Source organism: Bubalus kerabau, chromosome 10, assembly GCF_029407905.1.
Source record: "Bubalus kerabau isolate K-KA32 ecotype Philippines breed swamp buffalo chromosome 10, PCC_UOA_SB_1v2, whole genome shotgun sequence".
NCBI classification, from domain to species: domain Eukaryota; kingdom Metazoa; phylum Chordata; class Mammalia; order Artiodactyla; family Bovidae; genus Bubalus; species Bubalus kerabau.
This window is the reverse complement of record NC_073633.1, coordinates 18,103,820-18,128,989: the sequence shown is the minus strand read 5'-3', so window position 1 is coordinate 18,128,989 and position 25,170 is coordinate 18,103,820. Positions and strand designations below refer to the sequence as shown.

The 25,170-nt window shown below is 48.6% G+C and overlaps 1 protein-coding gene across 50 annotated transcripts in view; it reads right to left on the bottom strand.

The window, feature by feature from the left end:
- LOC129620936 (uncharacterized) overlaps positions 1–16,959 on the bottom strand; it is a 97,746-nt gene extending 80,787 nt beyond the window's left edge. For 2 of the 50 annotated variants that reach the window (XR_008698901.1, XR_008698904.1), the window contains exons 1-3: positions 16,665–16,909; positions 10,793–10,889; positions 8,306–8,400 (exon numbers count right to left, since the gene is read on the bottom strand). Coding sequence is in view for 2 of the 50 variants with exons in the window: in XM_055536802.1 (XP_055392777.1) it covers positions 8,306–8,400; positions 15,857–15,935; positions 16,665–16,785 (295 nt within the window). In the remaining 48 variants the exon portion in view is untranslated. Of the gene's footprint in view, positions 1–3,025; positions 5,013–8,096; positions 8,154–8,305; positions 8,401–9,714; positions 10,675–10,792; positions 10,890–15,846; positions 15,936–16,664 lie in introns of those variants that run through there. The other 48 variants (XR_008698925.1, XR_008698892.1, XR_008698897.1 and 45 more) reach the window with 44 other exon arrangements.
- Positions 16,960–25,170: the final 8,211 nt, after the last annotated feature.

Genomic DNA, 25,170 nt, shown 5'->3' with positions numbered 1-25,170 from the left:
AGGAAATGATTATAATCATTATTTTACAGATGAGGAAACTGAGGTTCAGTGAGGTTAAGTCCTTTTTGCCCCACATCACACAGTTAGGACGCCAGTCAAGGACCATCCGACTCCAGGGACACCCTTTGTTATTGAATCACACTGCCTCCTGGGCCCCTTTGCTGACTATGTCCCGGTCTCTCTCTTTCCTTTACCTACTCACTCACTCAGAAATATTTCTGAGAGTCTATTACACGGGAGATACCAGACCGGGATGAATAGTGCAGACATAGTTTTTGCCCTAAAGGAACACATGGTCCAGTGGTCAAGGTAGACATTCAGCAAGTGAAGGCACATAGACCCACCGTCAAGGACAGCAAGTGCCACAGGGGAAGAGGAGAATGCCGTGAGGGGCTTCATCGGCTCGGATGGTCAGAGAAAGCCTAAGATCCAGACTTGATGAAAGAGCCTAGTGAGGAGGTGTTCCAGGCAATGAGAACAGTGCCGGGGTAGCCCCGAAACAGGAAAGTTGTGGGTTCAGAGAGAAGGCCAGTGCGGCACACCGTGGCGCAGAGGACTCCGGGTGAAGACGAGCTGTGAGCAAGGACAGAGGTCAGGGTCATTGGCTGGGGATCCTGGCTGGTTTTCTGAGGAGCCGGAGTGCAGGGGAGGACCAGGGAAGAGCTTTAAGCTGGGGAACTGTGTGCAGTGAGGAGGCTGGATGAGACCAGAGTGGAAAGAGGAAGGAGGCTATCGTAGTAATCCAGTAGAGAGAAAGGTGATTTGACCAGGGAGAGGTAATGAAGGTGGAGAGGAAGTGGCAGACAGACAATGGAATCAAGAGGGCTCCAGGATTGGAGTCTTGGCAGAGGAGTCAGAATTTCCATATAAGCCTGGGGGTTGGGGGGTGGGGTGGCTGAATCCAGCCTATACAACCAGGGAAGCCCTGTACTAGATTTTCCAAAAACTCCTGATGAGGTGGCTCAAGTTTATACAATCAAATCAAGGCAGCTGAGCCCTCAGTTTGAGCCTCTGTGATAGAAGCATACTCCAGTGAGTGCTGGTCCTCCCTGTAAAGGTGTGATTGTTACCGAGTAAAGGCCTGACTCTGAGATGGGTAGGGTCTCCATGTCTCATCAGAGGAAAAGGCAGATCAGTGGGTCTGCCCCACAGACTGCCTGCTGGCTCAGGACGAGCTGGACCAGGATGAAGGGTTGGAAGGAGGTATTTTTATCCTGGCCCCAGGGAGGGGTTCAGATATCCAGGCAAAGTGACCCTGGGTCAGGAAGCAGGCTGTGCCTGTGATGTGGAGATAAGCAGTGAGTTAGGGGAGAGAAAGCCCAGCCCAGGGGTCACTGGCTAAACAGAGTTAAGAGTTTGCTCGACAGAACCCAAGGAGTTGAGACTGTTTTCGTGATTCATTTTCCAGCTTGAGAAATGTTTAAGTGTTTTCTCTCTACCTTCTTTCCCATAAATTCCCCACTGGATACCCCAAATGCCGGTCATATTTGGGGGAAGACTTGTTAGGAATGTCTTCATTTAGTTTCTGAGTTTAGCCAAGTCCACTGCATTTGCCCAGCTGCTGGGTGAGATTGGCTTTCTGTGGCTGGGTCGTCCCTGGGTTCCAGTTCAGTGAACACGATGGGAGGTCTTCAGCTAATGTCTGTCCTCAATCTCCCTCTCTTCTCCTGACCACTACACAGCCCCCCGACTCCGGCTGCACCCATGGCCCAGCTCTGGGTGGGACACATTCCCTGCCAGACCCCTCCCCAGCCCTGCCCTGTCCTGCCCTAGCCTCCTGCCAGGGAAGGGGCTTGGACACCCACCACCCTCTCTGAATCCTCCCCGGTCAAGAAGGCAGGTCCTGCCAGCCCACGCCTTCGCTCCTGAGGAAGCCAGGCCCTCTGAGCAAACCTGTGACGAGCCACATGGTTCCCTCTCCTTTAAAAATAAGCATTCCCTGTGGCTCGAGTTGGCCTTCACCCTAGCAAGGTGAGTCGCTTCCAAAAACCTATGTCAGAGCATCCTTTGTAACACTTGGGGAAGAGTGAAGGTGGAAAAAAAGGCTTCTATTTATCCGGATGTTTGACATCCAGAGAAGGAATATTATTGTTTCTCCCATCAAATACTGGGGCTCCATTGAAAAATATTTCCAATCTGCCAGACTGAAGTCCTGCGCCTTTGTGAACCTCAGCCAACACACGCAGTCCAGGTGTTGGACCCAGGCCCATTTCTCCCAGCAGCCACATTCCTGTCTGGTGTCCTGAACAGGGCACATCTGGTCTTGGTCCCAGAGGCAACTGCTGTGACCTTCTCCTATCCTATCAGTGGACAGAGTTAAGAAAATTCTCTCCCAGTCACTATGGGGAGCCAGGGGCTGCCAGAGAAAGGATGGAGTCATGCCAAAGCAGGGCTGTGCCCTGGAGGTTACAGAAATGATGTGGCTGAAGTCTCCTTCCGACCAGTCAGCCAGCATCCTCTCAGATGTAGGAGAAGCCTGTCTAGGATGGAGCATGCAAAGTTCACCTGGTCTCTTCCTCTGCTGCTCTACATTCAGAACACTGGTTTTTTTGAGGGGGTGAGGGTGGGAGGGTTCTTTTTTCTACACTATAAATGCAATGCATAGTCCCGAAAACAAATTTAGAAAATATAGACAAGAAAAAGGGGGAAATGAAATTCAACCAACTTTTCATTTCCTAGAGATAAGAATAAATAAATCTATTATACTTTATATAATTCAAGCATTACTTGTATGCATGATATATAGCTTTTAAAAAATACTCAAATGAAATCATTCAGCATATATTATTTTATAACTTGCCTTTTTCACTTAATAGTGTATCATGAATATCTATTTAATAAGTACACCTCTAACCATGTGGGTTCAATCCCTGGGTCAGGAAGATCCCCTAGAGAAGGAAAGGGTAACCCACTCCAATATTCTTGTCTGAGAAATCCCATGGACAGAGGAGCCTGGTGGGCCACAGTCCAGGGGGGTTGCAAAGTGTCAGACACAACTTAGTGACTGAACAACAGCAACAGAAGATTAATAGCTATAGAGTATTTTATTCAACTGATGCATAGTAATTTTGTAAACAATTCTCAATGGATATTTAGGTAGTCTCTAATTCCTTATTACTATGCGCTTACTCCTTGGAAGGAAAGTTATGACCAACCTAGATAGCATATTCAAAAGCAGAGACATTACTTTGCCAACAAAGGTCCGTCTAGTCAAGGCTATGGTTTTTCCTGTAGTCATGTAAGGATGTGAGAGTTGGACTGTGAAGAAGGCTGAGCGCCGAAGAATTGATGCTTTTGAACTGTGGTGTTGGAGAAGACTCTTGAGGGTCCCTTGGACTGCAAGGAGATCCAACCAGTCCATTCTGAAGGAGATCAGCCCTGGGATTTCTTTGGAGGGAATGATGCTGAAGCTGAAACTCCAGTACTTTGGCCACCTCATGCGAAGAGCTGACTCATTGGAAAAGACTCTGATGCTGGGAGGGATTGGGGGCAGGAGGAGAAGGGGACGACAGAGGATGAGATGGCTGGATGGCATCACTGACTCGATGGACTTGAGTCTCAGTGAACTCCGGGAGTTGGTGATGGACAGGGAGACCTGGCGTGCTGCGATTCATGGGGTTGCAAACAGTCGGACATGACTGAGCAACTGAACTGAACTGAACTGATGAGCATCACTGTGATGAACACCCACACAGCTGAATCTTTGGGAGGACCTATAACTATTAAGAGTGATGACAATATACTATAGCAGTGAGAACAAGCCAAGAAGAGAGTGATAATCATAGCTACCATATTTTTAGTGTTCACTCTACTTTATCTGAAAACAGACATGTAGCTTACCCAATCTACACAACTGTACATGTCAAAGGCAAAATGCGTACCCAGGTTTGTCTGACTCCAGGTCCAGATTTCCAAATAGTATCCCCCCTGTCTTGCCAGTTTGATGCTTTAGAATGATGGAGAACATGGTAAGACCAGCTACTTCTCTGAGCAAAAGCCTATGGATGCACTTCATTAGCTGTGAAATGAGTTTCCTGGTCAGAAGCAGTGCTCTGTGAAATACCATGATAGTAAATAAGATATTTAGTAAGTCTGCAGATATGGGCAGAAACATTGCAGGCAGGGAAGACAAATCCATATCCAGAATGTTCATATCTCCCTAGAAGAAGAAAAAGAAGTACTCCCCAAATTGAAGCATTTCAGCATAACTGATCTGCCACTGGGCATTTGGCTGGTCTCTCCAAATAGTGGTACCATATTCAGAGCTGTGTTGGTCTCTGCTCTTGTAGGTAGTGTGGGTATTCAGAAGTGACTACAACCAGATTGGTCTTGGAGAGTGAAAGCCCATTTGCTAGGTCAATGCAAAATCTCCATCCATGCTGTCATGGCTATTTTGTTTATGAGCTGTTGACATACACAGAATGGGTCAACCTGATAATTAAGATTATTCTGTGCTAAGATTGCTCTTTGATGAGCACTCACTTGGCATTCAGATATCTTCACTTCTGAGCCCACTTGGAGAGGCCCACTCAAATGTCTCTTTCTCAGACATTCTTGTCATCAAATTTTCAGCTGTATTCTTTCCAAGTCCCTGACCAAACCATTAGCCATGTCCATGAAAGAACATAGATCCAAATCCCTAGCCATCTTTCCCTCCAGGCAAGATAAACATCCAGGTGTCCTGCTCAAGGGGCTTTCCTGATGGCTTGCTGCTGCTGCTGCTAAGTCGCTTCAGTCGTGTCCGACTCTATGTGACCCCATAGATGGCAGCCCACCAGGCTCCCCCATCCCTGGGATTCTCCAGGCAAGAATACTGGAGTGGGTTGCCATTTCCTTCTCCAATGCATGAAAGTGAAAAGTAAAGTGAAGTCGCTCAGTCATGTCCAACTCCTAGTAACCCCATGGACTGCAGCCTACCAGGCTCCTCCATCCATGGGATTTTCCAGGCAAGAGTACTGGAGTGGGGTGCCATTGTCTTCTCCATCCTGATGGTTTAGTGGTAAAGAATTCACCTGCCAATAAAGGAGACGTGGGTTTGATCCCTGGGTTGGGAAGATCCCCTGGAGAAGGGAATGGCAACCCACTCCTGTTTTCTTGCCTGGAGACTCTCAGGGACAGAGGACAGAGGATGTCCCTTCATCGCTGTCCTTCAGGGAATCCCTGAGTGGAGCTATAGCACTAGAGAGCTGCCACCAGGAAGCTGAGAACAGCTCTTCCATCTCTTACCCATGGAACTCTCTCCACATGCCCTCACATCGCAATTCCTAATGAGCTCCCTAATGGCAACTATAATACAAGAGTAGAATGTGTCCAAACCCCTCAGATTTGTACCTGGGAACAGCCGCTCAATGACCCAGACCTTGGGCTGCTCTCTCAGCTTCATCTTGGTGGACTTAAGGCAGAGACCCTGTCTACTGACCTCTTTTATCTAAGAGTGAGCTCTTTTTTCATTACAGATGTTCCCCGAGGGTGGCAGGGACAAATCTAGCCCCCAGTCCTGATAGCATGCAGTTTCCAGCACCCAGAGCGCTCAGCAGAAAGCCCAGGTCCCTGTTCACATATTTTTGTCACTAGGTCACAGAGCTTTATGTAAATCAAGCCAATCAAGAGGAAGAGTCACAACTAAGATGTCCCTAAGTTCCAGGGTAGAGTTGTTTTAGTTAGTGTAGCTTAGGAAGTTGTTAGAATATTTCTTATTCTCTCAGTTCTATGCACAAATCCCACCCATCCGCCTTTTTATCAATTCTGAAACTGAGGTATGTCTTAGTCAGTGCTTGCATTTATTGTAGGTTCCCTGAATCCCCGAGGAAAAAAACAAGGCTATTATATCAAAGCTGACTATTTTCAGTCAAGTTAGTTCTTGGCATTGAGGTATTAGGGAACATGATAGCCAAAGCCATGGGAATGGGTGACATTACATAAGGTTAAGATGTGGCAGTAGGAAAGAAACAGAACTAGTAGATAAAACAAAATAAAAAATTAGTGGTATTCTTGTATCAGTTAACAATTACTTGCTTACTGTGTGCTTGGTATTGTTTTAAAGGCTTTGCAAACAGTAAGTACTTTAATTCTGATTATAACCTTGTGAGCTAGACTTTGCTATCAGCAGCAGCATCCCATTTTACGGATGATGGAATTGAGGAAACCTGCTCAGATCATAGAGACAGGACCTCAACTCGGACAGTTCTGGCTCCAAAGTCCTCTCCCAGCTTCCCACCTCAGGGTTAGGCACTTAATCAGGCATTTTCCAGCACCAAACTGGGTACTTTGGACTTATCTATCAGAGTTCTTGGTTGCAAGTAATAGAAACTAACCTCTTTCTTTAAGAAGGAAAGGGATGTATGTCGAGGCTATTTGTTCAGGCATTAACCACAAGCAGCTCTAAGCCCATGAGGAGAAACGTTGACAACACACCAACCCCTGATCACTCTCAGCTCCAGGAAAAGAGGGCTATCTGGACATTTATGTGTCCTGGTCAGATGCACCACCTCTGATATGTTCTTGCCAAAATAATGAGCCCAAATCTGATCAAACTTCTGACACAACGACAGATTCCCCAGAAGTGCAGAGGCCAGAGGACATGTCAAATAAAACTATGAAACAGCAATCAGCCAAGACCAGAACGCAGAAAATTCTCTAGGAAAACCGACCCTAACTCTTCAGGAAATAAGAGGCACAACCCCCCGCCCCCAACACACACACACCCAAAAAAATGAGGGAAAACCTTTACAGATGGAAATCCATTGAACAGCATGTTAGCCAAATACAATGGGTGAATATTGTTTGGATCCTGATTTGAATAAACCAACCATAGAAATACTTTTTAGACAATTAGGGAAGACTAAATATGGCCCAGGTATTAAATGATACTGAAGAATCACTATTAGTGGTATAGATTGGCATAGTGGTAATATAGCTATTTGTGTGGTTTTCAAGGCTGTATCTGTTACAGACATGTACTGAAGTATTTATGATTGAAATGATAGGATGTCTGGAAGTTGCTTTAAAATAAATTACATAGGTCCTCCACTCTAAAGAAGAGGGCTCACAGCTCCCCACTGTTTACGTGTGTGCTGCACGTACAGACTTTCTTCCAAAGAGTACACTGTGGAAGGGGTGGGTAGGGAGATGAATGACTCTCCAGTGGAGAAACCCCCCCAGCACTGCCTCAGCCAGGTGGTCAAGGCCAACATCAACTATAGTAAATCATGTTGAAGGTATGGAGCAACGAAAACAGCACTTTACCTACGCCACCTTCCTGAAACCCATCACCCCAGTCTAATCGTGAGAAAAACAGTAGACAAATCCCAGCAAGGGGACCTCCTGCAGTCTGCCTGACCAGTACCCCTCAAAACTGTCACGGTCATCACAAACAAGGGCACTCTGTGAAAGAAAAACAGTTTCTCTACTCACAATACTCTGGACACAAAGTGTGGATTTTCCACACGGAGAAATTCTCCAATTTTCTGTGGACACCGACTGTGTGTACTACAATTTAACTCAATTCTGACATTAACTACCTGGAGTTAATACAGGCCCTGCATTTTAAGGGCTCAGTCCCACAAGACTGCCCCTACTTCCAACGTTAACCGCAAGTGATGGGTGTCCAGGTGACCTGCAGTTCTGTCTGACTTGGCTACAAATCAGGGGTTCCCATGATCCTCTCCCCAGCATCAATAATTTGCTATAACAGCTCACAGAATTGGAGGAAACACTTAAATTTACTGGTGCCATTTCAAGGAACAGCAGGTACATAGGATAAAGTCCAGAAGGATCCCCAAAGCAGGTATTTCTATCCCTCCCCGTGCAGACATCCAAGTCCAGGGGTGTGTTTACCAACCTGGAAGCTCTTTGAACACCAAGCCTGGCTCTTGGGAGGCATTCATTCAAGACTGAAGGGATGAGAGGCTGTGACTGTAAATGATCTTGCCTCTTAGGGTGAAGGTGATGAAATCCTGGAGTTGTAAAACCAGGGTCCCAGCACTGACTTTCCCACTGGCTGTGTGCCTTTCCGGGAATCATTGTCCTTCTCTGAGCCTGCCCTCCCCTCCTGTTGCAATAAAGGAGGTGGCGGCCCAAATGGGTTCTTATCTTACCATTCCTCAGTCAAGGTCAACGTCACTGCCTGGGCAAAGAGTCCAGTGAAGCGGGTCCTGCTGCCAGGAAGAATGGCTCACAGCTGGCCTGGTGACTCCCCACGCCAACCCTGCCCTCGCCACCGCTAGAGGGAAGGCAGGTGCCTGCCACACACACTGGCGATGGGACCTTCAGAAGGGCCTTGAGGGAAGATGGAAAGGTTGCTCACCTAACTCCCAAGGACTGTCCCTGCTCTGGAGTCTTTGATCATAACTGAGGCCACCTGTGAAGGTCTCAGTCACAGACATCCTGGGTCGGGGACCCCTGGAGAGAAAGTCCAGAAGGAAGTGCCAGGTCACAGCACTGCTCACTCAGGACCTAGGGTCTGCCCCAGCCTGGCCCCTCCTGGCCCAGGCGCTGGCTCTGTGGGAGTGCAGGAGAGCCGGGTTGGATGACGTACACTTCTTTCCAGGGGAAGGGAGCCTCAGAGAGGAGCGAATCCCAGAACATAAATCAAATGGGGTGTAAAATTGTTCTGAGCCACGCTTCGTAAAGCTGCTGCAACATGTCTTTAGTAGCAGCCCCAGAGCCAGGGAGACACACAGGCAGGCACCTGGTGGGGGGGTAGGGTGGCAATTAGTCCAAAAGTGATGATGCAGGGGCTCACAGCTCTTCTTGGGGGGCACTGTTGACCCACTCCTGACCCCCTCTGGTGGGACAGGAGGAAGGGAGCTGAGGGGCAGGTGCTGAAGGTTGGCTTGTCCTTACCAGCCCTTCCTCTTAAAATTCTCTGAGAATTTCATTGTGGGCACACCCACCCACAGCTTAATCTACAGAGGGGCCAAGGGCCCAGGAAGGGCCATCAGCAAGCCATCAGCTATTTCAGGCATGGCCAGGGCCCAGGGAGCCCAGTATGCTGCTAGGCTGAGGTCAGCAGTCAGCTAACTCCCCCGTGATCTGGCATCTTGGCCAGAGGCACAGGCAGGAGCACGCTTGAGTGATTTGGGACCTGTCGGTGACCCCAGACTTGGATTTTGAAGATGCGTAGCTTCTTTTGTTTGCTCTTTTGCCAAGTAAATATACTTTTTTAAACCCTACCATCTGATATCAGTACTATGTAGTCATGTTAATAGCAAGGGAAAAAATTACAATCAGCATAATCACTTTCCTAAATTTGCTATATCATCTCAATTTTTCTCATTTCATTGTGAGTAGCAGAGGTCAGTGTTATGTAAGATGTTATAAAGACCATTAACAAAATGAAAGATGGCCTACTGAATGGGAGAAAATATTTGCAAATGATATGACCAATAAGGGGTTAATATTCAAAATATGTACATAGTTCATACAACACATCATCAAAAAAAACAAACAACTTCATTAAGAAAATGGGCAGAAGACCTGAACATTTTTCCAAAGAGAACATGCAGAAGGCCAATAGGCACATGAAAAGATGCTCAACATTGATAATCATCAGCGAAATGCAAATCAAAACCACAATGAGTTATCATCTCACCTCTGTCAGAATGCTGACCATCAAAAAGAACACAAACAACAAACAGTGAGGATGTGGGGCAGAGGGAAGCCTTGCACACGGTTGGTGGGAATGAAAACTGGTGCAGCTACTGCGGAACACAGTATGGAGGTTCCTCAAAAACTAAAGAGAGAACTACCATATAGCCCAGCGATTCCACTCCAGGGTATATATTTAAAAAACAAACAAACCTGAAAACACTAATTTGAAAAGATACATGCACCCCAATGTCCATAGCAGTATTGCTTAAAATTGCCAAGATACTGAAACAACCCGTGTTATCAACAAATGAATGAATAAAGATGTGACATATATATATTTTATATATATATACACACACACAATGGAATACTACTCAACCATAAAAATGAAAAAATGTTGCCATTTGCAGCAACATAGGTAGACTTGGAGGGTATTATGCAAAGTTAAATAAACTGGACAAAAATAAACACTTACATATCACCTATGCATGGAATTTAAAAAATATGACAAACCAGTGAATATAACTAAAGAGAAAGACTTAGATATAGAGAAAAAACTAGGGGTTACCAGTGGGTGGAGGAAAGAAGGGAGGGAAAAATAAAAGGGTAGGGGACTAAGAGACAAAATATTTTGTATAGAGGAAGCTACAAGAATATATTGCACAACATAGGGAATATACCCAGTATTTTAGAATAACTATAAATGGAGTATAACTTAAAAATTGTGAATTACTATGTTGTACACCTGTAACTTCTATTGTATATCAGCTACACTTCAGATTAAAAAAAAAAAAAAGATGTTATGAAGGCTCAACATGTGAGAGAGAAAACGGAAGGAGAGCAGGCAGAGAGGAGGTAACCGCAGTACAGGTCTGATGATGAAGGCTCGGCCAGTGCCCATCAGACTGCCCCAGGTGGACCCATATGGCTGGTCTTTATGCCCCCAGCTTGCTCCGCCCCTGGCTGCAACCTGCCCCTGAGGAGGATGTGACCTTGAACCGGGCAAGTCTCTGCAGCTGAGATCAGTTGAAGGCGCTGACAGTTGGAGACCATCTGACCACTGGCCCTACTCCTGGCAGCAACCTGGACGGGGAAGTGGATGGTCACCTCTGAGTCTACCAGAATAGTTAGTTTTCAGCACTTAGACATCTCTTGAATTCTGCAACCACCTTGGAAACACAGGCAGAGTGGAGGTACTTACCTGACTTCACAGATGGGTAAACTGAGGCCGCACATCAAGTGAGACAGTGCTGGGCAGGTCCTCTAAGCCAGGCCTTCAGAGTCCTCCTCCAGTGCCTCTGTGACCAAGAGCAAGGACTCAATGAAAAGAATTACTGTAAATGCTAACAATTAGTATTACCAATCTGCCACTGGGTGAATGGCCAGGCGCTGTGCCATAAATTTTGTGTATTAGTTTGTTTCAGTCAGTTCAGTTCAGTTGAGTCGCTCAGTCTTGTCCGACTCCTTGAGACTCCATGAATTGCAGCACGCCAGGCCTCCCTGTCCATCACCAACTCCCGGAGTTCACTCAGACTCATGTCCATCGAGTCGGTGATGCCATCCAGCCATCTCATCCTCTGTCGTCCCCTTCTCCTCCTGCCCCCAATCCCTCCCAGCGTCACAGTCTTTTCCAATGAGTCAACTCTTCGCATGAGGTAGCCAAAGTATTGGAGTTTCAGCTTCAGCATCAGTCCTTTCAATAAACACCCAGAACTGATCTCCTTTAGAATGGACTGGTTGGATCTCCTTGCAGTCCAAGGGACTCTCAAGAGTCTTCTCCAACACCACAGTTTAAAAGCATCAATTCTTCAGCACTCAGGTTTCTTCACAGTCCAACTCTCACATCCATACATGACCACTGGAAAAACCATAGCCTTGACTAGACGGACCTTTGTTGGCAAAGTAATGTCTCTGCTTTTCAATATACTGTCTAGGTTGGACATAACTTTCCTTCCAAGGAGTAAGCGTCTTTTAATTTAATGGCTGCGGTCACCATCTGCAATGATTTTGGAGCCCAAAAAAATAAAGTCTGACACTGTTTCCACTGTTTCCCCATCTATTTCCCATGAAGTGATGGGACCGGATGCCATGATCTTAGTTTTCTGAATGTTGAGCTTTAAGCCAACTTTTTCACTTTCCTCTTTCACTTTCATCAAGAGGCTTTTTAGTTCCTCTTCACTTTCTGCCATAAGGGTGGTGTCATCTGCATATCTGAGGTTATTGATATTTCTCCCTGCAATCTTGATTCCAGCTTGTGCTTCTTCCAGCCCAGCGTTTCTCATGATGTACTCTGCATAGAAGTTAAATAAGCAGGGTGACAACATACAGCCTTGACGTACTCCTTTTTAGTTCGTTTAAACGTCCCCAAATCCCATGAGCTGACTTCTAGTATTATCTTCTTTTGTAGACAAGTAAACTGAGTTTCAGAGAGGTGAGGACTCTTGCCCAAGGTCACTCAGCTAGTAAAGCAGGGTCCGAGACTCAGACCCAGGTCCATCAGCTTCCAGAGCCTACAGAGTTTGGTGCTCCCAAACCAGGGTGATCTGATCCCATTGCCCACCAGGTAGGGGTTGAGAGCTGCATGTTCGTGCTCCAGGTGTGGGCAGGCCAGATGGAAGAGCCCTAGAGACAGACATCACTTAATGCGGGAGGCCTGCTCCGACTGGGGGATGGAGCAGCCTCTGGTCCCAGTGATGTGGCCTGATGCAAGTTCCTCCTACTTAAGGCCTCTGGGGAAAATAAGGGTCTAGCCCATGTGCATTCTTTTTTTTTAAGGAATAAACTCTTTTTTTTAAATTTTATTTTGTATATGAGTATAGCTGATTAATAAACAATGTTGTGATGGTTTTAGATGAACAGCAAAGGGACTCATCTGTACATATAAATGTATCCATTCTCCCCCAAGCTCCACTCCCATGCAGGCTGCCACATGACACTGAGCAGAGTTCCATGTACTACACAGTAGGTCTTTGTTGGTTATCCATTTTAAATACAGCAGTGTGTACATGTCCATCCCAAACTCCCTCACTACCCCTTCCCTCTATCCTTCCCCCCGACAACTATAAGCTCATTCTCAAAGTCTGTGAATCTGTTTCTGATAAACTCTTTCCTTAAGAAATAATCTTACTTATTTATGGTTTGCGTCTTCACTGCTGTGTGGGCTTTTCCCTATTTGTGGTACACAGGCTTCCCACTGTGGTGGTGTCTCTCGTTGGGGAGCACAGGCTCTATAGTGCGTTGGCTCAGTGGTTGCGGCTCCGCTCGAGAGCATGGGCTCAATATCAATTGTCGTGGCACACAGACTTAGTTGCTCTGCAGCATGTGGGATCTTCCCGGGCCAGGGATCGAACTCATGTCTCCTGCATTGGCAGGCAGATTCTTCACCACTGAGCCACCAGGGACACCCCCCGCCCCCATGTGCATTCTGAAAGATCTTCCCTAGATCTCCTGACCATCTGGGTTTCTACTTGGGACTCATTTCTGGAGCCGCCCATGGCTTTGTAGGCTTCTTAGGAAAACCCTTGTATGGCCCAGCCCCTCCCTGTCCTTAGGCTGACCTGGACCATGAGCATCATGTCTGGTTTGGGGCGGCAAGTGAGGCTCTCAGCTCTACCATCTCCATCACACTTGTTTACAAAGCACAACTGGTCCTGGGCCTTGTGAACCCTGCCTCCCCCAGACCCCCTTACTCTTGGGCTCTGATGAGCCCTTAGGTCTGGGAAGATACAAGGAGGGGGTGGGGGAGAGGAAGCAGGGAGCCGGATGTGCGCGTGTTAAGGAGGAAGGGAGGGCCCTACAGGGGCTCCGCGTTCCTCAGGGAACCTCCTCCAAGAAATTCCATGCTCCAGCAAGAACCCATAAAAATCAAAGATGTGCTTCCATATGCAATAATTTATCCACAACAAGTGATGAAAACTTCCCTCCCATTAATCACTGGGCAAGAGGCTAACTGATTTACAGGCGTGTGCAGTGCTCTGGAGGGTTACGTGTGGCATGACTGTGGGTGTGACATCGTCCGCTCTCCAGCTCGGCCTTCCAGGCCCTCCCACCTCCATCTGCCTGCCCATGTCCCCACAACTCCTCCCACTGTACCTCAACTTCTGATATGCTCCTAAAACTGCTTGTGTTGTTGAAAATCCAGGGCCAGAGGTTATGACCATGACAGACAGTCATGGTCTGCTACTTCAGACCCGTCACAACAGACTTAAACCACCTCTAACCAATCCAAGCAGGTTCTAGCTAATTCTACCTCTGACATGATCAGGATGAAAACTGGTTCTAATATGATCTCATGGGAATCACACCAATGGAGACCTTTTAAAGTAGGTTCTGGCTAAATCTGGGGCTTCCCAGGTGGCGCTAGTGGTAAAGAACCCACCTGCCAATGCAGGAAATGTAAGCGACTTGGGTTCAATTCCTGGGTCAGAAAGATCCCCTGGAGGAGGGCATAGCAACCCACTCCAGTATTCTTGCCTGGAGAATCCCATGGACAGAGGAACTTCGCTGACTATAGTCTATAGGGTTGCAAAGAGCACCCACTGGCTAAATCTAACTAGATCAAATCACTGCTGTCCAGATCAAAGCAATGCTGACTGGTCTCACTGAGTCCAGACAGGGTTCAGCTCTGCCTGCTTCTTCTGCTTTAAAGCTGCTCTCAATGCAACAGCCTCTCCCTTCGCCTCCTCTAGGAAGGTGTGACCCTGCTCACTGTCCTTGAATGAAAAGAGGGTTGGCTTTGTCTTCTGAGATCATTTAGCGAGGGAGGCTGTTATTTTATTAATAACCCTATTTAGGGACTTCCCTGGTGGTCCAGTGGTTAAGAATTCACCTTGCCATGCAGGGGATGCAGGTACAATCCCTGGACAGGGAACTAAGATCCCGAATGCCACGCCATGGGGTCACTAAGCCCAGGCACCACAGTTTGCTGAGCCCATTCACAAAAACTAGCAAGTCCATGTACCACAACAAAAGATTCTGCATGCTGCAACTAAGACCCGAAGCAACCAGATAAATTATATTTTTTAAAAGAACACTGTTTATCGTTTGCTGGGTGCCTTTGCACACACTGGTTACATGATCCCCACGAGCAGTGCCCCAGCCAGAGTGTCATATTCTGTGCCCACTGGGTCTTTAGAAGGGCTGAGATGTAGACTTGAATCTCAACCTCCCCCCACTTGGCTTTGTGGCTTCAATTTCCCTTCTTTGAACCTCAGTCTCGCCCTCTATAAAATGGCATAATTACAATGCCTACTATTGTGATGATAAAGATTGAAAAAGGTAATCAAGGTCTAAGCACTTTGAACAATGTTGCAACCCACAGCAAGTGCACAGTAATTATTAGCTCTTTTTAAAAATTATGATGATTCTTGTTGTTACTGTATAATTACTATGGTCATCACGCAAACAAAAAACCATCTGGATTCCTCCCACCTTCAGTCTCACTGGAACCCTAACCCCGTCGGGGCCACGGCCTCCGGCCTCCTTTCTTGGAGGGCTCACATGAAGTTAAGAGAATTGATTTCCACGATGTTCTTCCCTCTGCCCTGCCAGGTGAAACCCCAGGCTGTCCTGGGATGTGTTTTCCAATACCGCTCCCAGGAATTCATCACTTCTAAATTGCCTGCTGACAACTGGCGAGGTTTCCTCTTTACTGAGCACTTCCTACGGTTGGGTGAACTCCCGTAGAGCCCGGGAAATGGAGTGAGCTGAAGAGTGCGCAGAGACAAAGACCCCGCATGGGGAATGGGCTTTGAGGGGCCTCTCCTTGGGCTGAGGGCCCTGAGCTGAAGACCCGGGTCCTGGGTGCCCCTGCCTCTCTCCAGACCTCTGTGTGGGGACGGAGGACTGGCTGAGGGCGTAGGGTCCTTTGGGGACCCCGGAGAGCTGGTCTTTGGGCCTCTTGACCCTGCTTTGATGGTGGTGGTGGGTGGGGGTGTAGGGTTAAGAGGAATAGAGTGCAGAAGGCACCTCAGCCCAGGAAGATGGCACCCCCCACCTTTGTGCACAGTTACTAAACACTCAAAAACTAACAATTTATATAAATTAGTCTTTGTTGAGGCTTCACTATGTCCCAAGCATTTCATGCATCTGCCACTTACTCTCACCCTGACCCCACGGAAGAGGTGTTGTTCTCACAGCCTCTCACACAGCAAGACAGGGCTCAGGGAAGGGAGGTCTAACCCACCCCCCACCATCCTGGGACTTCAGGCCCATGGTAAAGTGATAAAGGCAGCAGCTGGTTGCTCTGTTGCTCACCTAAACCCACCTGACACTCCTGCAGGGCGGGGACCTTGACCAGGGAGGCCTGTGGCCTGTGCTCGGGACCTGGTCTGGACAGGATGTAGCTGTTGGGGAAGAGTGATCAGGATGTGAGCGCAGCCACTGAAGATGGTGGTGGGACACGGCTCAGACTCCGTTCAAATCCCTGGTAGAGAAGGAGCTCAGAGGCCACCCCGACAGCAGCACTGGGCCACTGACCTTCACTTGCATGCCGCCTCTGCTGGAAAGCTCACCACCTCCCATCGCAGCCCTGACCCCACGGGCAGTTCCAGCCCCTATAGCTACATCTAACAGCCACTGCGGCTACAGGCCCAAAGCCCGGCCCTCTCAGGAAAAGGGATAGGAAGGAGGAGCAGGATTTATTAAGCGTCCCTTTCACTTCACATATGGTGCACAGCGATGGGGGCGACAATCTCAGTTAATTCTCACAGCAACCCCAGGAAGTAAGAGCTCTTGCTGGCCCCGTTTTGTTTTTTCTCCTAGATGAAAAACTTTAGGTACACTAGTTTACCATCTTAAACATTTTAAAATGTACAGTTCTGTGATGTCCAGAGCATTCACATTGCTGTGCATCAGATTTCTAAAATTCTTTAATCTCGCAAAACTGAAACTCTGTAACCGTTAAACACCCACCCCCTGTCCCCTCCCCGAGCCCCTGGAAACCACGGCTCTACTCTGACTCTGCACGTGCCGCTTCCAGGCACCTCATGTAAGTAGAATCATACTTTGTCTTCTGTGATTCCCTAGCACCATTTTAAAACAGAGATGGAAGCCAGGGAGACTAAGCCACTTACCTACAGTCACCAGCTTTTCTGAGACACAGCCAGGGCCTGGGCGCAGGCCGCCTCTGTCCGTCCACATAGGCCCATGCCGCCCTTCTGACTGAACCAGGCCTCTTGAGCCGCCCCTGCTCATCTGAAGCAGCTTCACAGGTGTGAGCACTTCAGCCTCACAGGTGAGGTCAGTTGCGGGGAAGCCTGGGTCCAGGCCTAGGCACACCTCAAGAAGAGTTTGATTTTTATTATCACTCCCTTGGATTCGGCATGCAGGTATTGAGTCCGTGGAGGCTGGGGGAGGGTCCTAACCTTCGTCAGCTGTGCCTTGAGGCCTGACCTGCTCTCCAGGCCCTTTTCCTCAGGAGACGGCACCAGGGTTAGACAGCCTCTCAGAAAAGAGCATCCAGACACTTATACTCCTGAATCTCCACTAATTGTCAGATGCTTGTTGTTCATTCTGAGGGACAGATCCGTCAGCATGTCTAGGTCCAGAACAGTCAGATTCAGAAAGAGATCCTGGCTTCAAAGACCTCCCTGAACTAGGAGGGGCAGGTGTCACCCGAGCAGGCAAGGTGAGGGGGCTGGATGAACACTCCAGGAGAGGCATGGTTATAAAGGACTAAGGGAGTCTGTGGACAGAGATCATTTCCAAGGCAGAGGGGAGGGGGGAGGCAATCAGGGAGGCCTTCCTGGAGGAGGTGGTGCTGCACTGAGAGAATCCAGACAGGGGCAGGGGGAGGGAATGGAAGGGTAGTCCAAATGGTGAAATAGCCTGAGCATAAGCACAGAGGCCTGTGAGTGTCTCATCCCCTCAATTAGGGCAGAGATGAGGTCCACAATGTGTGCCAGGAAGTGTTCAGTAAGTAAGCACAGAGAATGAGTTCCTGGAGAGGGGGAAGAAGAGGGGAGACCCTTATCCCTGCTTGGCCTGTCTTCCTCTTCTCCCTGCCCACCCCATCAGGGTGCAAAGGCAATCTCCCTTCAGAACCAAAGCTGCCCCTCACATGCCGGTAGCCCTCCCTAGGGGGAAGGAACAACCAAGGACACCGAGCGCCCCAGTGCCCCCCCCCCTCCCAAGCACTCTGCACATAACAGGTCTTAGAAAACATCTTCTGGGACTTCCCTGGTGGTACAGTGGATAGGAATCCACCTGCCAATGCAGCGGACACAGGTTCAATCCCTGGTTTGGGAAGATTCCACATGCCACGGGGTGACAAAGCCCGTGCACCCAAACTACTGAGCCTGCACTCTCGAGCCCGTGTTCCCCCTGCAGTGAGAAGCCCACGCACTGCAACTCCTGAGCTCATGTGCCACATCTCCTGAAGCCCGCATGCCTAGAGCCCATGTTCTGCAACAAGAGAAGCCACCACGATGAGAAGCCCCTGCACCGCATCGAAGAGTAGCCCCCCCTTGCCCCAACTAGAGAAAGTTCATGAGTACCAGTGATGGCCCAGCACAGCCATAAATAAATAAATAATTTTTTTTAAAAAAAGAAAGAAAATGCCTTCTGCATGACTTCTGTTTGGACGGAAGGGGGACAGACCAGGTGCTACTCCTGTTTGTTGCACAGAGTGCTGGCTGTGAGTCACCTGGAATTTCCTACGTGAGTCAGAAGGTGGAGGCAGGGGCAGGGATAGGCCTTTGGAAAGAGAATAAGGGAAAAAACAAACACACGATGCACTAGAGTATAGAGGAGGCAGAGAGCACCCCCTATTGTGGGGAATCATGATGTCAGCAAAGAGGCGGAAGCATTAACTAAGGTGACCTTAGTTAAGACAGAAAAGGCTTTGAGAAGTTGATATGGAGAGAAGGTGAAGGCAGGCACCCCAGGTGGAGGGAGCCACATGGGCAAAGGCTCAGGTGGGATAGTGTGGGCCACGTGGGGAAAACATATGTTCACCTTGGCTGAGACCTAAGGGGAGTGCAGAGGAGTCTGGAAACCAAGTTTAGAGATGATTAGAAGGGCCAGATCATGGACCCTCTGGAGGGGACTGTCTTGGGAAGGTTGCAGAAGACTTTCAGAAGTCCTTGAGCTGAGAAATTCAGGAAGAGCATGCTGGCAAGTTGCCACAACATACTGGAGCCCGGAGAGAAGACCTGTAAAGGGACTCCCTGCAGAGGCAACAAGAGACAGAGCTCCCTCGTGTTGCAGGGAGCAGAGAAGGAAGAGAGATCAATGAACAGAAACACAGGACTTCTAGTCTATCTTCCTGTTCTTCAGATGGGAAAACTGACAAGAATTGCCCCAGGTCACCCAGCTGTGTAGGTAATTGACCTGCCTCCACTACATCAGGAGTGGCGATCATCAATTGATTGGTAGCGACTACTTGAAGAGCTGTGTAGAGAAAGATTCTGAACTGCAAAGAGTGATGTGATTGATTAATGATGTCTGCCATGAGCAAGGGAATAGCGGAATGAGACCTAAGAGCAGGGGGTCTGTTATCTATGTACTCTTTAAGTCCCAGAGTGAATAGTTCTGCCCTCCCAGCAGCAGGCATCAGCAAGATCATGTGTACAAAAACATTCTGAAGATTGTCGAGACCAAGGAAGAAGGAGGGGTTGTTCCTATGGTTATGCATGCCTCTTTTAGTCACCCTGATGCTGGTGCCAGAAAAAACACACAGCCCCCCGATATCCTCGACAGCTTTCACCCACCAAATGTCCCCAGCATGTTGACTTGCTTGTTGACTAAGGCAGGCTTAGTCACAGGTGGCTGCACAGGGGCTGAGTTTGGGGAGCATATGGAGAGATGACATATTCAATAACCACAGGCCAAGGGCACCATGAGTCACCCAGCTCCCTGGCACATGGAACTGAGGGCAGAGTCCCTTTTGTGATCGGCAAGGGCCTGACCCTGTTAGGATGTGCAGCCAAGTTAACTGTTTATGCCACACCTTGTCAGATTCCAGCTTCAGCTCATTATGGGCTTCACTCTGTCCCTAAATTCCAGTGTCAGGATGATTAGAGGCAGCAGCATCCTCCTGTTTGTTCATCTGATAAGGTGTGATGTCAGATTACCTGCTCATTTGCTCCCAGAACAGTGGACCCTGAGGCCTAGAGAAGTCTGTTCCTGTTGGGTGCACTCCAGAGGGATTTTCTCTTCATGGGGGTTTTGTAGCGAAAGCCTGGTGAAGCATAGACTAGATTCAGACTCACAGGATTGTGACCCTGGCTCTGCCACTCACTGCTTGTAGCACTGTGGGTACATCACTTAATCTCTCTGTGCCTCAGTTTCCTCATCTATGAAATGGGGATAAAATCATCTGCTCTGCCTAGTTTCCTCGGAAGAGCAAGATTTAACTCTGAAATAAACTTATGTTCTTAAAGGATTGCCACATTTGGAAAGGACTTTCATATTTCAGCTTGCTAGGGCTCCTGTGGGGTAGGCAGGGTGAGTGCTTGTACTACCCCCATTTTACAGATGAAGAAACTGAGGCCCAAGTCACATGGCCAGTTAGTGGTGAAGCCTGCACCTAACTCCAGGTCCTATTCTCTGTTCATGATGATACCAGAAGGAGGAGAGACATCAAGGTGTTTGAAAGGGGCACTGCAGAAAAAACAGGGCCACAAGAATGAGATATAGAACAAAATGCAAGCTCCTGGCCACAGCCCTGGCTGGGGGAGCAGTGGGGAGGCCCTATCTGAGCCCTCCGGGCCAGATGCTAGGACTGCTGCACACTCTGGCCTCTGCAGCCACCACCCTCCTGCTGGGGGCCCTGCCCATCTTCCACCACCCAGCGATCCCTGCAATCTGCCCTGTGTCCTCACATGCCCTCTCTTGCCCACACGTGGCCCATCTCTGTGCTCTCACTTCTGGTTCTCCGGCCACAAACATCTTCCCTTGGCCCATCTTTGATTCCGTGGGAGCCTCCCTTCCTCCCAGAGGGACTACCGTGGGGGGTTCGGGGCTGGAAGCAGGAACCCTCTCATCCCTAGCTCCACACTCATCCCTCTTATCAATTTACCACTTAAATGTCTGGTCTGGTGATGCTCAGACATCTGGCGCCTGCCACAGGGCTAGTCAGGGAAGGTTTGTCCAATTGAACTGAATTGAGTATATTGCTCCCCTCCCTGGGCCTCGGCCTCTACCCCTGTGGAGTGCGGTTCTTGGCAGTTGCTGTGCATCCCCAGCCAGCATCTAACTGAGCATATGGAGACTCAAGAGCTTTCAGATTGACAAGTAATAAGTAAAGTCGGGTGATGCTTCCCCATGCACTGGCCCTGCTTAGTTCTCACCTTTCAGTTCAGTTCAGTCGCTCAGTCATGTCTGACTCTTTGCAACCCCATGAATTGCAGCACGCCAGGCCTCCCTGTCCATCACAAACTCCCGGAGTTCACTCAGACTCATGTCCATCGAGTCAGTGATGCCATCCAGCCATCTCATCCTCTGTCGTCCCCTTCTCCTCCTGCCCCCAATCCCTCCCAGCATCAGAGTCTTTTCCAATGAGTCAACTCTTTGCATGAGGTGGCCAAAGTATTGGAGTTTCAGTTTTAGCATCAGTCCTTCCAAAGAACACCCAGGGCTGATCTTTAGAATGGACTGGTTGGATCTCCTTGCAGTCCAAGGGACTCTCAAGAGTCTTCTCCAACACCACAGTTCAAAAGCATCAATTCTTCAGCACTCAGCTTTCTTCACAGTCTAACTCTCACATCCATACATGACCACTGGAAAAACCATAGCCTTGACTAGACGGACCTTTGTTGGCAAAGTAATGTCTCTGCTTTTGACTATGCTATCTAGGTTGGTCATAACTTTCCTTCCAAGGAGTGTCTTTTAATTTCATGGCTGCAATCACCATCTGCAGTGATTTTGGAGCCCAAAAAAATGAAGTCTGACACTGTTTCCACTGTTTCCCCATCTATTTGCCATGAAGTGATGGGGCCAGATGCCATGATCTTAGTTTTCTGAATGTTGAGTTTTAAGGCAACTTTTTCACTCTCCTCTTTCACTTTCATCAAGAGGCTCTTTAGTTCCTCTTCACTTTCTGCCATAAGGGTGGTGTCATCTGCATATCTGAGGTTATTGATATTTCTCCTGGCAATCTTGATTTCAGCTTGTGCTTCTTCCAGCCCAGCGTTTCTCATGATGTACTCTGCATGTAAGTTAAATAAGCAGGGTGACAATATACAGCCTTGACATACTCCTTTTCCTATTTGGAACCAGTCTGTTGTTCCATGTCCAGTTCTAACTGTTGCTTCCTGACCTGTATACAGGTTTCTCAAGAGGCAGGTCAGGTGGTCTGGTATTCCCATCTCTTTCAGAATTTTCCACAGTTTATTGTGATCCACACAGTCAAAAACTTTGGTGTAGTCAATAAAGCAGAAATAGATGTTTTTCTGGAACTCTCTTGCTTTTTCCATGATCCAGCGGATGTTGGTGATTTCTGGTTCCTCTGCCTTTTCTGAAACCAGCTTGAACATCTGGAAGTTCATGGTTCACATATTGCTGAAGCCTGCCTTGGAGAATTTTGAGCATTACTTTCCTAGCATGTGAGATGAGTGCAATTGTGCAGTAGTTTGAGCATTCTTTGGCATTGCCCTTCTTTGGGATTGGAATGAAAACTGACCTTTTCCAGTCCTCTCACCTTTTAATTCTCCCCAAAACCCAATGTCCCCAGGGGGCACCGCTCTTTAACTGGGTGGTAGGTTTTCTCCCCCATGGCTAGTCTGAGAGTTTCTGGGGACAGAGACCTGGGGTCTTAGCCTCAGTGGCTCCTGCATAAAGAGCCTTCCTGAGGTCACATGTGGTCAGATGCCCATTAGCTGCACAAGCCTCTGGGCTTCCCTGTGTAGGCATTTTGACCTGGGCCTGGAACCCTCCAGAAAGTATATGCAAAATGTGGGGAGGGGGCGGTGTACAGAGGCTCATGACTTCCCAGAATGGAGGCCCACAGAACTCGCTGGAGTATCCAAGGAGGCCAGCACCCTCAAAGTGCCAGAACTACTTCTATGACCTCATGTCACTGTCATATGAGCCGGTTCCCTGTGCCTAAGACCCCAACCAGACTCCCTGTCTTCATATGGGCCCCAGGCCCGCCCCACAGTACTGGCTCAATACACTGAACTGCCGTATCAACCCCCTAGGAACTTTGCTTCTTGTATCTGGATATGGAATAGGCTGCCTGAGTCATATGCTCCCCCTTAGCTCTCCTTGAGTCAGCAACGAGATCACATTTTTGAGTACTTGCTGAGTGCCAGGCAGAGCCTGTGCACGCTCACATACATTGCTAAACAATCCTCATAACTCTGTGAGGTGTATCAGTAGGGAAGCTAGGTTATGCGGCAGTAACAAGGAGCCCCTCGCCCGTCCACGGCCTACACCAGGTTTGTTGCTCACTTTCGACTCTGCAGTTTGGCAGGTTGCTCCAGTTCACTCTCGCTCTCACTCTGCGGCCCAGACCGACACAGCAACCACTATTGGAAATACCACTAACCGTGGAAGCAGAGGCAGAAGGCTCTGGAAGGCCTTGTATCAGTGGTCGTACAATCAAGCTCGGAAGGCACACACATCATTTTAGCTGACAAATCATCATCAAGGAGGAGGAGAGACGTCAAGGCGGTTGAAAGGGGCACTGCAGAAAAAACAGGGCCACAGGAATGAGACTCTCACATTAGATACATGGCCCCACTCAAGCTCACAGGTGCTGAAAAACATCTGGAAGCGGGAGAAAAGCTCTCATCACCCCCATCTTACATTTGTAGGCATGGCAATTAGAAGACTCTAGGGTATGCGAGGGAACCTCAGGGCTGGAAGCTAATGCACTCAGGCCACTGCAAAGCCGGGCCCGTTCTTTGGCATCATCCTGCCCTTGAGAGGGGTTGCCCAGGGTTCAGGAACAGTCTGAAACTGGTTGAAGGATCTTTAGGGCATAGGATGGGATCAACAGGTCCTTGGGGTTGACACCCTCGTACGGATACTCTAATTTGTGGAGTGCTGAATGGATGATGGGTGGCAAGATGTCACAGGCCCCTCTTGGCCAAATCCTTTGCAGGAAGGACAAATCTGTCTATCAGAGGTGTACTGAGCTTCTCCTGGATGTCCAGCTAAAGTCTCACAGAACAGTGGGGGAGCTGAGGTGGAGACAGATGACGACCTAAATGTCAGTCCATTGTAGGGGCGAGGAAGGGGAGCGAGTCATCATGGCAGGTTAGACACTCATGTCTCTTTTTGCTGCCCCTTCAGTCCTCACCACAAAAACCAGAAAGGATGACTTTTATTTAAAAAAAAAAAAAAATACAAAGATTGGAAGGACAGGAGAAAAAAAACAGTGGCCACAAAACACTGGAAGATAGAAATCCAAGAAAATGCAACGGTAACAGAAGTGGGGAAAGCCAGGGGCCAACACAGCTTGCAGGGCAGAATCTCTAGGAGGCTCAGGACCTGGAGCCTCCAGAAACCCTGGAGAGACAGAGAAGAGAGGGGCCAACATAGGAGAACTGAGGGCAAGTCTGAGAAAAAGACGGATCCGGCTTCTCTCTCTCCACATTGCAACAGCTGGGTTATTTTCTTGAAGGGGTAACATCAGAGGGTCTCAGTGCATGCTAAGTTGCTTCAGTTGTGGATGACTGTTTGTGACCCCATGGATGGTAGCCTGCCAGGCTTCTCTGCCCATGGGATTCTCCAGGCAAGAATATTAGAGTGGGTTGCCATTTCCTGCTCCAGGGGATCTTCCCCACCCAGGGATCCAGCCCACCTCTTATTTCCTGCATGGCAGGTGGGTTCTTTACCTCTAGCGCCACCTGGTGATCACCAGCAAGAGTGGAGGGCAGGGTACTCACCACCCGCTGTAGAACTGAGAGAGTGCATCCTATGATGCCGACATCCCCCACCCCAGCCCTCAGCTCCCCTTAGCCCTGCAGCCCTGGCAGTCAGGCTTCCCCTTCCAGGAAGAGACTGCAAACGTCTTTTCTGCAGAATCTAAGCTGCTGAAGAAGAGTGGCTTAAAGGTCCAGACATCAGGAGTTCCCCAACCAAATGACCCAGTGGCTCACCCACAGGGATTCTCATATTTGATGAGCTCTCAGAGCCTCCAGTAAGCTGGTTAAGTCCTCACCATGACACGTGAGTCTGTGGCCAGGGATTCTCAGACACTAAAGAGAGTCCCTGACTTAAAAGACCTCTCTCTACTAAACAAACAAAAATTGAAGGAATCAGACTCTGCGGTTAGAAGAAACTGCAAAGCAAGCAAAAGCTATCATTACTACCCTCTGAAATAAAATATACAAGATGTGATTACAATCATGAAACAAAAACAGGATATTGTAAAAGAGAACAGCCAATTAGATATCAAAGTAGCTCTTCCTCCTTACCCCTCTCCTCTGCCCCTCCTCAGTAGTGCAAAGGCCATCAGGTGGAGCTGCGGAACGGTGTCTCCTTGGGGTCGGGGATGGGGGTAGCCCAGAGAGAGAGGTGAGCCTGTGTGGTGTGAGTGCCGAAGACCATGTGAGGTGAGAGGGGTGCCCCCACAGAGGGGCAGCCTGGTGAGCGGGGGGGGACGGCATACTGTGGAGGAAGGTGGCTGCA